General features: G+C 39.2%; 1 protein-coding gene across 1 annotated transcript in view; it reads right to left on the bottom strand.

Moving 5' to 3' along the window:
- The window catches only part of LOC144215965 (ephrin-A5b-like), a 69,241-nt gene that overhangs the window by 12,579 nt on the left and 42,538 nt on the right, over positions 1-14,124 (bottom strand). Inside the window, exon 2 of the mRNA XM_077745198.1 lies at positions 2,320-2,612. Within this exon, the coding sequence (XP_077601324.1) occupies positions 2,320-2,612 (293 nt within the window). The remainder of the gene's footprint in view (positions 1-2,319; positions 2,613-14,124) is intronic.

Here is a 14,124-nt window from a genome sequence, read left to right as displayed (position 1 = left end):
CTCCAATGAGCTCTTGACATCTCTACATCTTCATTATCATGATACTCATTGTAATTTAGGTCTAAGGGACAAGGTGAATATTGCAAATTTATTTGGAAAAAAATGTCTACGCGTGTGTGTGTGCATTTGTGTGTGTGTGTGTGTGTGTGTGTGTGTTTCACATCTCATAGCCACAATGTTGGTTGTGGCTCTCCTTTCCCACACGTAAGGGGATTGCAGTAAGCCAGTATTGTGAAAATCCATAACACCTTAGATATAGTTCGAATCTTTGCGACAGACGGATACATGGGGTCCACAATGAATTCTGCGATGTAGCAGAAAGCTGTTGATGAAACAGGATACAACAGCGGGAGACTAAATTAATATTTTAATCTCTGCCGAGGAGTTTTTGGCTGCATATGTGTAGGATTTAGGCCAAAGAAAAATGATTTTATTTAGTGACAGATATAGCTTGCTTATTTGCCCCTAATTTCTCATTACTGCATTATCTAGGAATAATGCAATAGCATTGTTCATCTGTGTGAGAGGGCTGGAATTCTATCAATGTTAGGTCAGATTGTTCATTTAATTTTGCCTGAAGAGAAACATAATCTTTGTCATTAGCACAGGAATTGCAGAAACCCTTTTCAACTTTCAACTTTTCATCCAATAGCTGAATCAATAATGCATAAACCACACATGAAACTAATGGCCTCCCATTTCAGAACATAAGTGTGCCATCAATTTTCTAGTCCTGTATTAAATTTGTCATATGGTAGCACTGCGCCCACTCCCCCTTCTTACAAGTCTTTAGAGGTAGGATTAACATCCCTCAATCATACTTTTTTCATTTATCCCAAAAATGCATATTTTAGATCCTTCAAATGAATCTTATAGGACCAAGGCTTCTTAGGTTAAAAGTTACTACCCACAGTACGCACATGTGCATCTCAATAAGTACGTAAAGGGTATTTGTCATTCTGCCAGGTCCATTTGCCTGTTGACGAAACATTCGGTCATTAAAGAATAAAGTGTACCAATACTCGTATCGAAAGAAACCTCAAATGCTGCCATTTGTATTGTCAAGTACGAGCAAATAGGGAGCTGTTGCCACAATTAGTCTTTGAGATTTCCGACTGCCATAAAACACAGTGAAAGAAATCTTCTCCCGGCAAGTACAGTAGTAAAACATGGTGCCAGTTGTTTTTACAATGTATCTTGTATTAACATAACCATATAAAAAACATCTTGTACTCTGTTTTTTTCCAAATGTTGTAGTATCAGCATCAGGTAATACTTTAAAATTGTGAATCCAAATCCAAATTCCTGAATTTATGTAGTTTTATTATGACGAAGGTTGGCCTAGTGAAACAGATTAGGTAATTATATTCCCATGATTTATTAAGGGGCAAAAATGAATTTCAAACTCCTCTCTACAGCCCCCGAAAATTCCCGGAGCAGACTGGGTCTTAAATCATGAGGGCACTATGTGAGTTAAATTCTAACATGTATTATTTTTGTAATAACTTGCATATCAATAGATCAACACAGCTGCAAGGAACATGCGGCTTAGTAGAAGCTATGCAAAACATTCTCACAAAGAGTGACAGCAGGAGTGAGCAAAATTTCCAATGTAATCTCAAATTTACAACAGTGCCATTTATCACTTTTCAACAAGTTGAAGGTAACATTAAAATCCATCAGTACAAAGCTCTCTTAAAATGTGCATTTGAAACAAGCTATAAGAAGTAACTTGTTTACAATTGGTGGGAAAAAATACAGAGGAATTCATTCTGAGGCAGGACTACCTAGTGGTATAGCCATCGTCTGCTCCTTTCTGCTTCGATGTTACTTCAAAAATGGAGGCCTATATGTATGTAATGTACGGCTTGACTACTGGGTATTTTAGTGACAGTGTACAATGTACAAATGACAGTTTACCCATGCTCATTGCATGCAGCAGTATGTTTCCATAGGTCTCCTATTCAGGTACAATAATAGTGCAATAATAATGTTTGGATACAGTGTTCGTCCAGTCCTTATCATGGTAAGGTATAGGGCCATATGTATTTAGATTTGTTAAAAAACAAATCAGTAGCCTAAGTACTGAAAGTACAGATTTTACGGTTTCAAATTCCTTTGGATTGGGAACTTTTCAGAATTAAATTTGTTAGATTTCTTCTTAACGAGGCTCATAGACTAATCTTTTAGTTGACCTATCTTCAGATTTATTCTTCTTATATTTTTGCAGCGTTATCTAATTTTCAAAACTCCCAGAAAATTGCAACCCTTAAATTCCATCACATAGCTGCCAAGCATCACAAGAAAATGAATACTCACAGATGTAGTAATATTCTCTCCCTGGTCTGAACTCGAAGCCCAAAGAGAATGGGGTGAAAAGCTGGAACTTCTCAGAGAACTTGAGTGGCCCATTTGGGGAATGTGGCCGGTTGCACTCCCAGCGCTTGAAGCCCTTAGAGGACTGGTCACAGGTGCTGTAGCCATCATAGTTGACCATGTAGAGGACGTAGCGTTCCGTCCGCTCCTCAGGCACTGAGTCCGCGTAGTGCGGGCAGTACACATCCAAGTAGTCATTTATGCACACATCGATATGATAGTCTCCACGATGGAATCTAGAAGACAAAAACATACACACACATTGATGAAAGATGCATAGACGGGTCCTCAAATTACTGGAGGGTACAAAGTTGTAAGCTTGATACTTGTTGCATTCATGTCATTGTTGCTTCAGAACTATGTGCTTTCATTAGATTTTACTTTTTTGTTTTAATTTTAATATATTTAATCTATAAATATGTCATGACTGCACATACTTGCTCACCTAGCTTTACATTGAGAAGAAAAGTTTGAGGGGAAAAGCACTACATTTTTGGTGACAGAAAGACAAACGCAGGCATGGTGCGGCAATACAAGGAGGCACAGATGAGAAAGATCAAAATGAGAAAAACACAGTGCCTGTCCCTCGTGGTGCTGCTAGAAGAGGCCACATGGGGGTCAGAAGCCTTTGGTACATACCGATTTATCAGATGTTGACAACAAATCTAAACAGACACACAACACATTTCAACTACTGATGACAGAATTAGTCCCACACCTGTGGAATGCTTTACATCCAAGAGCAATTGCTACAACGATCCACAGCAGCCTGACTTGAGGGTCACTGTGAAACCCGCTGTAAAATATGCTTGTCTACCCTTTAACAATCTCTCATTGTGACAAATTCAGTCACAAAATTGCACATGGACACTCATTGAACAGTTGGTGCCAATGACTCATTTCTCCCACAAATACATCTGCATAGGCCTCTGAACATTCATTCATTTTCTGAACTGCTTATCCTCACAAGGGTCATAGGTAGTGCTATGGCCCATTCCAGTCAACTATGGGCACCAGGCGGGGGACACCAGTAATCAGTGGCCAGCCAATTGCAGCGCAGTAGGAGACAAACAACAATTTATGCTCACATTCATATCCAAGGACAATTTAGAGTGTTCAATTGGCCTATCATGCATGTTTTTGGGATGTGGCAGGACACCAGAGTACCTGGAGAAACACACAAGCCCAGAGAGAACACAATCTCCAGATAGTGAGGACTGACTAGTAGCTCGCGATCGACGTATTGACCATCCCTGATCTAGATGGAGAGGGAAAATCCTCATGTTTAAAAAGTTCTGCCAGATGTGTACAATGCCAAAGAAAGAAGTGCACCAAATGCTTCGTTACTACATGGATGTTTTTACTTATCAATAAGAGCCTTTGACCAAGCTAGTTGTCTACTCCATTACTTCTTGATCTGATTGGCCAATAATGGATGTGACCCTGAGAACATCCATCGAAACAGTTTTAACTCTTGCCCTTTTCCAATTAGTTTCCGTTTACTCTTCCCTTGATAGATTTGTGAAACAAACCATTTGGCATGCCGGATTACACTTCTCAGTAAAACTTTTAATTGAAAACTGGAGACTACAGGTGATTTTTTTTCTAATATCCCACAATGTCTGAGAAAACATCCTGGACACCTCAGAATTAACATATCCAACTGATGGTGAACATTTTTTAAAGCTAAAAAGTCTGAGAAAGAGCATGCAGATTTTGTTGTTATCCTTTACAATCCCTGTTGTGCTATTTCTCACTTTGTATGGTTTCTATTCAATTCTTGAGTTGTATTGCATTGTAGATTTTGGAGTCCCGACTCAGAATGGATTTTGTCGGATCAAGTCGCTCTGTATGTACTAGAATGCTGATCCGGCATCTGCTGCAGAACAGTGTTACACAGTAGCAAATACAACACACATCAGAGGAACATTTTTAAACCTGCATAGCAATTCTGGCAATCTGCTTGAAGCCCCTTCGCTTGTCACACCATTTGTATTGCTGTAATTGAATGATTAATGTCACAATGAAGTGGCAAATGTACACACAGCCATTTTCCATTACTGCATGCTTTGGTGCCTTGTGTTGCATATTCATTTACAGTATGCGTGTATGTGGATATATTTCTGAGCATGAACTGACAAGTCATCCCCCCCCCCTGCCTCTGTTTACTCTTGTATGGTAAATAGCGTTGTGAAGCGTTTACAAGCAAAGCATGAAGGAGCTCATTGTAACATCTCATTTAAGACATGTTTGGAGTCATGTAGAAGAAAATAAAGACTAGAAGAATAAAGCTAAAGAAGTTAATAGACATGTTCCAGTATATTTTGAAAGCCGTATGAAATGCTGCAACAGAATTCAAATGAACTATGTTAGGTAAAATGAGTATAGGAGAGACATGGGATATGGCATCGTAACACATATGAGCGAGCGGAGCCCTAAAGTAGCACTTTTTTCCATTAGATAAGAGATTTCTTCACATTGTTTTGTTCTTTTAAAAATATGGACCAATGATCAGTCATTCAATAAATTCCTTACATTTGTGTGTAAAATATTAAACATGTTTTTTTGCACCAACAGTTATTCACAAAATGAAATTTGCTCCACGTCTGCCAAAATCTATCACCAACTGAAATAACAATGACGCCCCAACAGAAGGGGTCAAGAAAGGTCTAAACTAACATGCACAAGGATACGATGAGTCTGTATTAAAATAAAGCGATTAGCAAGAGGCGACCCAACTGGTCATCGCACTTTCTGATTGGCTCATTTCCATTTCAATTACACACCCCAGTGACACCGCAGCATGCCAAATGCACACCTATCTGCACATAAGCTTTCTCCTGCTGGCATGCTGGAATGAACTCCCATCAGGCATCTTTTGAGAGTGAAAAGTGGTCCAAGTTCTTGAAATCAGATGAACAATTGAGATTCCATCACCTTTTTGCTAACAGGTGCAGTACAGCAGGTGTGTCAAAAGGGGATTGCTGTAGTCCTCCGATAAACAGTCATTGTTGGCACTCCTGAAATATCACTGATTTTGGGAGGCAATATACCATATCTGTCTTTTGCAGAAATCCTCAACATTTAACAGAGATCTATGGTAAAGGCAATTAACTATTTACTGTGATGTTCAATCACATGCACTTTTATTTCTTGGCAATGCTGATCAAAATCATCTCGTACAATACATTTGTAAAATTGCAAAAACGACAGTGCATGACTAGTGGCTACACTTATACGCAGATATAATCCCACAAACAGCTGATTACTTGACCTTGTGTGTGGATGGGGAAAAAATGCATCCAGACAAACGGCCTGTGTATTATTTTAGGCAGCAAACAATTCATGCTGCCTTAAGTCCCTGCATGTGACGAAGTGATACATTGTTCTAATATGTAGGTAACAGGTCTCAGAGCGTAACTGTATGACCTTGAATAAATCTATGTGGAATCTCAACACATTTGGTATACAGCAGATGCAAGGCGCGTTTGTGGTCGTTTCTGCAGATGTCTAATTACGCACCACAAGTATGATATAATAGGAGGGATACCATAGTGTGCACAGCAACCCATACAAGCATGGTGGTCTACAAATATTGAATTTGAAAATTGTTTTTTTCCCATAGGAAAAACTGTGCAGCCCTGGGAAAGATGTTAGCAGTTGACACATTTTCCTAAAGGTTTGGAAATCCCAGTTGGGATTATCTCTGCTTAGATGTTAGTTCTACTTGTGCATGCGTAAATTTTTTACATAGCACACGCTTAAGATCTATAGTTGGAGGCCTTGCTGTGCATTCATCCAGTTATAAAACAAGGGTATGTGTCCCAACCATGCTGTAAGCCAGTATATCTTATTGGGCGCCTGAAATCTGTACCATTCGATTGTCATTTAGGCAGTGAGCAGACTTCCCCCTGCATTCAGCTCTCTCAATCAGAGTAAGTGGTGGTAAAATGAGGGATCAATGAGGTATATGACCATTGATTCAGGATACGAATATCGAGAGGCCAATTTGTGGTGGTACTGTGGCATATGGATTCCTGCCAATGTTCTCTGCAAGTTAACACAAATTGTTGTATTTATACATAATGGCGATATTGTCAATTGACAGCTAAAATGCCGACAGAAATGTCATTATTATTTTGGAAATAAATACTGCCCGGCCAAAAAGGTCTTACACTTAAATATGTATATCTTTTTTCTTCTTTTTTGCAAGTTTGTGTTACACATTCACTTTGAAACTGTTCCGATAAGCTCAAGCAAAGTCTCAAGATTTATTTCCAACCATTGTTGGATTCAATTTTCAGAGATATTTCATGGACGATGGAATTGTATGAAAGGTACAAAAAAATGAATCAGTCTAAACAATTTCAGGTTGTTGAGTCTCTTCATAAATTAGTAAGGGAGAAATCAGAAAGCTATCAGGCAGGTATTAAAGTAGTGGAACGGAGCAGCTGAGGCAAGTGTACTGAAGTCATTGGACTACCACGCATGAGCTTTGCTTGTTACCGAAGATGACAGACACATTCCAGCTTGGCTAACAGGCCGATTGGTTTACGGTCTCAGCGGGCGTTTGGTTAGACGACAAACAGACTTAGACTGCATCGTATATAACCGCTATTGTCAGCATACGCAGAGGAGGAAAATGTCTCGGATGCTTTTAAATTTGGACACCTTTTCTAAGTTATTGCACATATGCATCGTAAAGACATGCTTGCACATCTCGGTGCATTTTACTAGGTACATGTGGTGCTGCTTTATTGGGGGTGGGTAAGCTGAGAGCAGGTGGTCAAGCCAGCATAATATAGTGTCTGTCAGCAAAGAGAGGCACCTACTCATGCATTCTTTCATCCTGCTTACTCTCATCAGGGCTTCTCCTCAAGCTTCCCTCTTTCTTGTCACCAGCCTGCAACCACAATCCACCATCTCCCTATCCAATAACGTCCCCCTCAACTGTGATCTTAATAATATTCATCTCTGCTATTAATGTCTGTCAGTACTGATTTTGCCCCAGGGAGACAATGAATTAAGAGCAGCAACAGACTAGTTCTTGTTCTGTTCTTCTCAGCATTTGACAAGCGTTTGATACAGTCCGAATCAGCATGCCGTGGCTCAAACTTAAATAAAAGAAGTGAAAAATAGAGAGAGAGAGAGATTTCCTCTGACCTCTCATGCACTGCCAAAAAACCATTTTTTATGGCAGTGAAACACTGATGTGAAGAAACTGTGTACAGTATAGAACAGTGTGTGTCGGCGGTGTGTGCATGTAAAAGGATTTCTTTATGTCTCCGCTTGTCACCAAGGGAGTCTGAGAGAGAGAAAAAAGACACATCCCCCCTGCAACATCCTGTCAGACCCAGGGGCCATGCTCGTGAATCATAGCCTACCCAAACCCACTTTATGCCTTTGTAAATACTGCACAGTGTGTACTGGGATGTGAGAAGGCATGTTCTCAATTCTGTGCATCTTAAAATTGTTCTTTTTTTATTAAGGGTCAATTATAATGTAGCTAAAAAAATGGTTGCTCACCCGCCCAATGTCTTTGGTAGTTTCAGTCAAAAAGCATTGTCATCTAATAATTTTATGCAGCTCTTTCATTTATACGTGCCCAATTGAATGGCTTTCCACCTATCTAAATTATTGATAACATAATGGCATGTTTAATCATGCAACCCCCATCCCAAAAAACTTACATACTTTAAATATATAACATTTTGCACTATTAAAATACTGGAGATTGTTCATATTGAAATTACCTGCGAGTATGTATTCTTAGGCATTAAGTACCATCTCCTCTAAACGTTTTAAAAATAACCCTTTCAAAGTGGAAAAAGTGGTCAAACTCATTGTCTTTTGAATTGATGTATTCGGATTGTGAAGTGCACTTGTATTAATAATACAGAAGCACATTGAAGTACACTTACATAATCTGCACTGTTTTTGCTCTTTAGATTTGTTTGGATAATCTCAAAAGTATTTTTTTATTAACAGTATCTCAGTAGTTTTTCCCAAACTATTTTTTGTAACAATGCTTTCCAAGACACTTCTAAAAACTTCAAAAACATCAGCACAGAAGAGAATAACCAACTCTGCAGGTCAATAACACTTTACACTGCTCCACACTGGCATCACTTTAACTATACACTTTACTTGTCCATGCACAAGGACACTATGATCTTCAAGGACGATTGCCAAAGAGGCGTTTCAAAATGTTATAATGCCACTGCTTTCATAAAACACTGACCCTTTCACAGTTCACAAACTGCTGCCAGTATACAAGGATGAGACATGCGCAGAGAGAGGTAAACAATCTATTCTCATGAATGGAGCATCGAAGTTGTAGACACTTATAATTATCTAGGTGTGAACCTTGACCATATACTGCATTCATCTGAGCAAGCGCGGTCATTTACAAAAAGCCTGAGCAGGTTTTTTTTTTATATTGAGAAGGTAGGTCTTTGGATGTGTAGGGATATGCCGTACATTTTCTATTAATCTGTTACTCTGTTGTGGAAAGGTGCTGTTCTTCAGTATTGCCTGTTGGGGTGGCAGTGTAACCACAAGGGACAATCATCGTCTGGACAAATTGATTAGGAAGTGTGAGTCTGTGTGAGGGAGGAAGGTGGACTCTGCAGGAGCTGTATTGGAGAGGAGGATGCAGGCTCTAATGCAGCGCATCATGGGAAATCCCAGGCAAGCTCTGTATGACAGGGGCAGACCAGAAGAGCACCCGCAGTGACAGACTCTTCTTAGTCGGTTGCAGCACATAGCAGTTTAAAAGGTCATTCATTCCTGCTGCTATCTGGTTATTCAACACACCGAACCATCCATCTATTCATCTAAAAGCTGGAACTTAATGTGGTAGTTATGATTCTTTACTCAAATTAAAAATGAACAATTAAAAAAAATGCAGTTTGAATTCCGAGAAACACGAAAATGTTGACACTTTCTTCATAGTTCAATTTATGCTGCCAGACATTTAAAACATACTTGGTGGAAGAAATTAATGTTTGCGTGGTTGTGTGGGAGCCGTGTATCAAAGACTTTACATAATACTAACAGATTAAAATGTTTCGGTTACCATCTGCATTGCATGCCACAGGGAACAGAAGACACTGAGCTCATAGAAAAACTGATGTCTTAATCCCGTCAACAATGTAACAAACCAGAGGCCATCTTGTCAGAGAGGATTTCTCTGATATCGCTAACAGAGCATCAACTAAAGCAAGAAAAAATAACTGTAATAGTTTGAAATAATTGAATAAATAAACGGTGAAATCCCCACATCTGTGTAGCTTTCTGTCTGGCAAGACACTACACTAGCATCAACAAAGTGTAACATATAATAAGAGCATATGCGCAAAATGGGCCACCCGATGATGCAGTGGTGTTTCCACCTGACTTCGGTGTGGACACCCTGGGTTTGATTCCCACTCAGTGGCAGTGTGATTGTGAGCATATGTAGTTGTCCGTTTTATTGTGCCCTGCGATTGGCTGGCAGGGATAGGCTCCTATACCCCCCACGACCCTTTCGAGGATAAGCGGTATGGAAGATGAATGAATGAATGCTCAAAACGACTACCTGGCAAGATCTATAGGTATTACTTTGGAGTTTAGTTTTCCAGGGCCATTGGCTTTTCAAGTGATGACAGTATTTTACAACATCATGTCACTCTAACCCTACTATTATCTGCTAAACTGCACACCATCTCGGTTGGAGCATAGTTTACACCCCTTGGTAGGCAGACTTGACATGCCCATCGAATGACATAAAAACAGTAGTATTTCCTGTTAGCTACCCACCCACCAGATTTCAAACTTTGAAACATGGCCCTCCCCAAAATTACTAATATTGGAGAATTTCATCAGAATGGCAAGAGTGGCATCACAATAAGATAACAGTCAGCTGTCACCAGAGTAGGCAGATGTGAAGTTAGATATTTTTTACTTGAGCAGAAAGGACTGAAAGCATTACTGGGATTGTCAGGACAAATGTAATAATGCTGAATTTTACAGTGACCAGATTATTGTGACTAATATTCTGCATCTGCTTTCAGCATCATTCTGTTAAAAAATATCATATACAATAGGTAATCAGAGAAATATATTTCAGTGTCATTATGTTATCCAACATTCTTCCATTTTCAACACGACATATCTTTGTTAATGTCCTTGGAGCCAACCCAGATGACTTTGGGTGAAAGGTGGACTACACCCTAAACTGGTCATGAGTCAGTTTTAGGGCACACACAGACAAAGAGAATTGTTTGAAATGTTTCAGAAAATGTTTCATGACTTTGAGTCTACTAGGCTTCTCGGAGTTTGCATATATTAAATGACTTTTAATGCGCACATGGACCTGTTTTTGTGGAGGAGCTACATGGAAGCAGGAAGACAGTGAGGTTGGTCAGGACAACAAAGCTTTTGTCAAAGGTGATCTCACAACTGATGCATGTCAAAAGGTTATGTCTGCCTTTGTCGCTGGCACGATTGGTGTAAAATACATATGTGGCGAATGAAAGTCTGTATTATTGCACCATGCATGTGTGTAAGTGCATGTGCACATGGTATGAACAAAAGATTTTACTGGACCTGCTGGGTCAGTCTCCCATGGAGAAGCTGTCAAGATTCCAAGCAGGGGGTTAAGTGGTGTGTCGGGTACTTTGGCTGCATGTCTTATTGCGGACAGTGCCTTAATTCTACAGGGCAGCAAAGGCCATTCAATAATATAGACATGAGCATACTTGTACTCAAGAACACACATATATAAAATTCTTGATGCATTCTTATAGGGTTTTACATTACGTGCATGTGCATTTCAAGAAAGTTAATTTGAATGGTTCAGAGCCAGTTTGAAGTTAACCTTGAGCAGCTCATGCAATGGTTGGCATATATGCACAAGGGCTTGTTCATGTTTATGTTTATTTTTCACATGCCTTGGATGAGAGCAACATATAGGCAGCGCTACTCACAAAACAGTAAAAATGCTTCCTTTGTTAGGGCTTTCTCGGGTTATGGAGATTTCATTACAAGAAAATGTAGTGTTTTTACTGCACCATTTGTTAGTTGGTAGCAAAAATTCAATGCTAACCCAATAAAGGGAGCTCTCTGACAAAATACACCCATGTCGACAATATTTTTGTCGACCTTAAACTGAATTAGGTTACATTGAGACTAAGAAATAACCAGATTAAAAGATTTGGAGGTTCTTGGTGTCACGTCGACAAGGCAACACCACCAAAGAATGCAAACACTGCAAATCCAGGCTTTGATAATAAGGGATTTAAAAATTAGCAAATGAGATATACATCTATTTTTTTCAGCTGAAAACATTAAAACACACACACACACACACACACTACTACTACATGAAATATATAACGCCAAATGTCTTATAATTGCTTGGCTTAATTCTTCATTCAAATAAATGACCTGGATATATTTTCCCCCCCAGAGGTAAGTCAGAAGGTTTTCTGGCTCTGAAACAAGGTCTGCAGGTCACATCCGTGAGGGACACAAGTTACATGCTCGTCACACATTCAACTGTGAGTTCATGAACTTTTGAACTTGACACACAGGGGAGGAAATTGACACAAGAAACTCCTGGAAATAAAATGAAATATCAACACGATTATGGATTTGTTATATCTACGAATGATTGTGACCCACTTTTGCGCTGTTTATTCATGAGATCTGGCCACGTTGGGCAAACAGAGAGCTGTACGCAAAGGGATGTGGGGTCAGGGTAAGGTTGAGAGTTGGGGGTTATGAAAGCATGTGTTGACACCCTCTGGACAGGTTTTGGGACTTTTACCAACATATGTGTACTAAAGTTAGATCCCTTGAAGAATGTGGTACATCCTTTAGCTCATCCATCCTCAGACATTGGCTTGGATGCAGCTGTCTACATCTCATCCTCTGAGCTGTCTGGCGCTGAATGCTTGCAGCATTTACTTCAAAGCATGGTTATTTCTACAAAGCTTTATAAGTGCATCGTCACCTATATAAAGTTTGACTTGGACCCTAACTAGCTTAAATGAAATGGTACCTATTTTTAATTTTTATTGTTAATATTGTCACAGGATTGTTGAAATATGTTAACGTTAATGGCTGGCTAAGGGTCGACTATCCAATCATTTGAATAATTATCCCCTCATCACTTCCCCTACTCGTGTTGAAGACAATGTGCCAAGTAATGCTGTCCCTATTAGAACACAGCAGCTTCTCTTTCAAGAGGACACATATTGCATTTTGTGTAAGATGTTACATTCATAGATGCGCATCATCCCATCCTTACCAGTGTCTTAGGTCAGTTCAAACTCAATTAATTCTATTCAATAATCCCTCCTCATCCCTTTCACCTGCATGCATTAGACTCTCCAACACCGCGCAGCTGCAGAGCAGTTCTGTCATATCTCCACCTTGTTTCTCCTCGAGAAATTCAGCTTTCAAGCGGCCAGATAAACATACCAATTCCCATAAATTCTGCTGACCTTTTTCCTTTCCTTACAGGCTAAGGAAACATCAAGAAGTGTTTTTTTTTTCACTTCAGAAGTGATCTTTAGACTCAGACATTATCCTAGGCACACATTGTATTGCTGCTATGAAAACAAAACACCATAGTTAATATTAAAGCAAGTATGTGATCCAAAAAAAAAAAAAAAATGGTTGGGGCCATGAGGGAAGAGAGTGAAAATCATATTGGTATGCCCACCTCTAAGCATGTCAGCATGTGGCACTAGATGCGCACATGGGCGGCTCAAGTTCAATATCAGTTTTCTTTTTTTTTTGTTCCTTGTTGAGGTTAAAACGTTACTCAAGTTTAAAAATATGAACGAGTCAGAATGAAGCAAACCACAGATAGCAGTTTTGTTTAAGCAAATTCGACAGTACCCAACAGATCAAAGTGTCACCAGAACCAATCATCATCCACTTAAATACTACCAATGTGGAAGCTCGCCGACTCGAGAGGTATACAGCCCCTTTGGACAAGCAAACTCTACAATCCATCTCTAGAAAAAATGAAATCTAATTAGGAAGGAGGTATTATGAATAAACATTGTGGGTCATGATTGGCTGGAGAAGATTACTTTGTGGAGAGAATGTAGCATCATCAAGAGGGAGGTGCAACTGGGATTTGGGGAAAGGGATTGGGGGAAATATGCCCACATATCTCTTGGTCACAGTTGGTTGGACATAAATTAAATCAGCAAAGCAACACACACAATAAACAGAAGAGAGGGTAAAAAACCTGCATAGAAATATTGACAAATAAGTCAAAACATGAAGTGAGGTTTGACTGACTTTCATTTTAATTTAATCCGGCACCAAAAAATAACTAAGAAAAAGGGGACATTACAAGCGTGACATTATATTGGCATCTCGAAAGCATGAATATAGACAAGTGCACTTATATGGTTATATTAATAACTTTGAATTAAATCACCCAAAAACTACCATGTTAATTAAACTGTGTTTCTAGAAACAAGAAGTGGATATGATATGTTAGATTTTTGTGATTGACTATGAAATATTCCCCAAAATGTATGAAATCATGTCTGATGGATTGACCAAAATTCTCTTCTAGATGAACCATATCCTATTTTATGAATACTTCCAACAAAAACAAACTTGCTTTGACTTTCATTAGAATGTGTAAATTTACTAATGGCAGTCCTGAGAGTGTACAATACACAAATTCACAAACAATGTTCAAACATTCATGAAGTCTAGCCTACCATTGCTAATCAA

This window comes from Stigmatopora nigra, chromosome 22 (assembly GCF_051989575.1).
Source record: "Stigmatopora nigra isolate UIUO_SnigA chromosome 22, RoL_Snig_1.1, whole genome shotgun sequence".
Lineage (NCBI taxonomy): Eukaryota > Metazoa > Chordata > Actinopteri > Syngnathiformes > Syngnathidae > Stigmatopora > Stigmatopora nigra.
The sequence above is the reverse complement of the archived record's forward strand: the minus strand, read 5'-3'. Positions and strand labels throughout refer to the sequence as shown.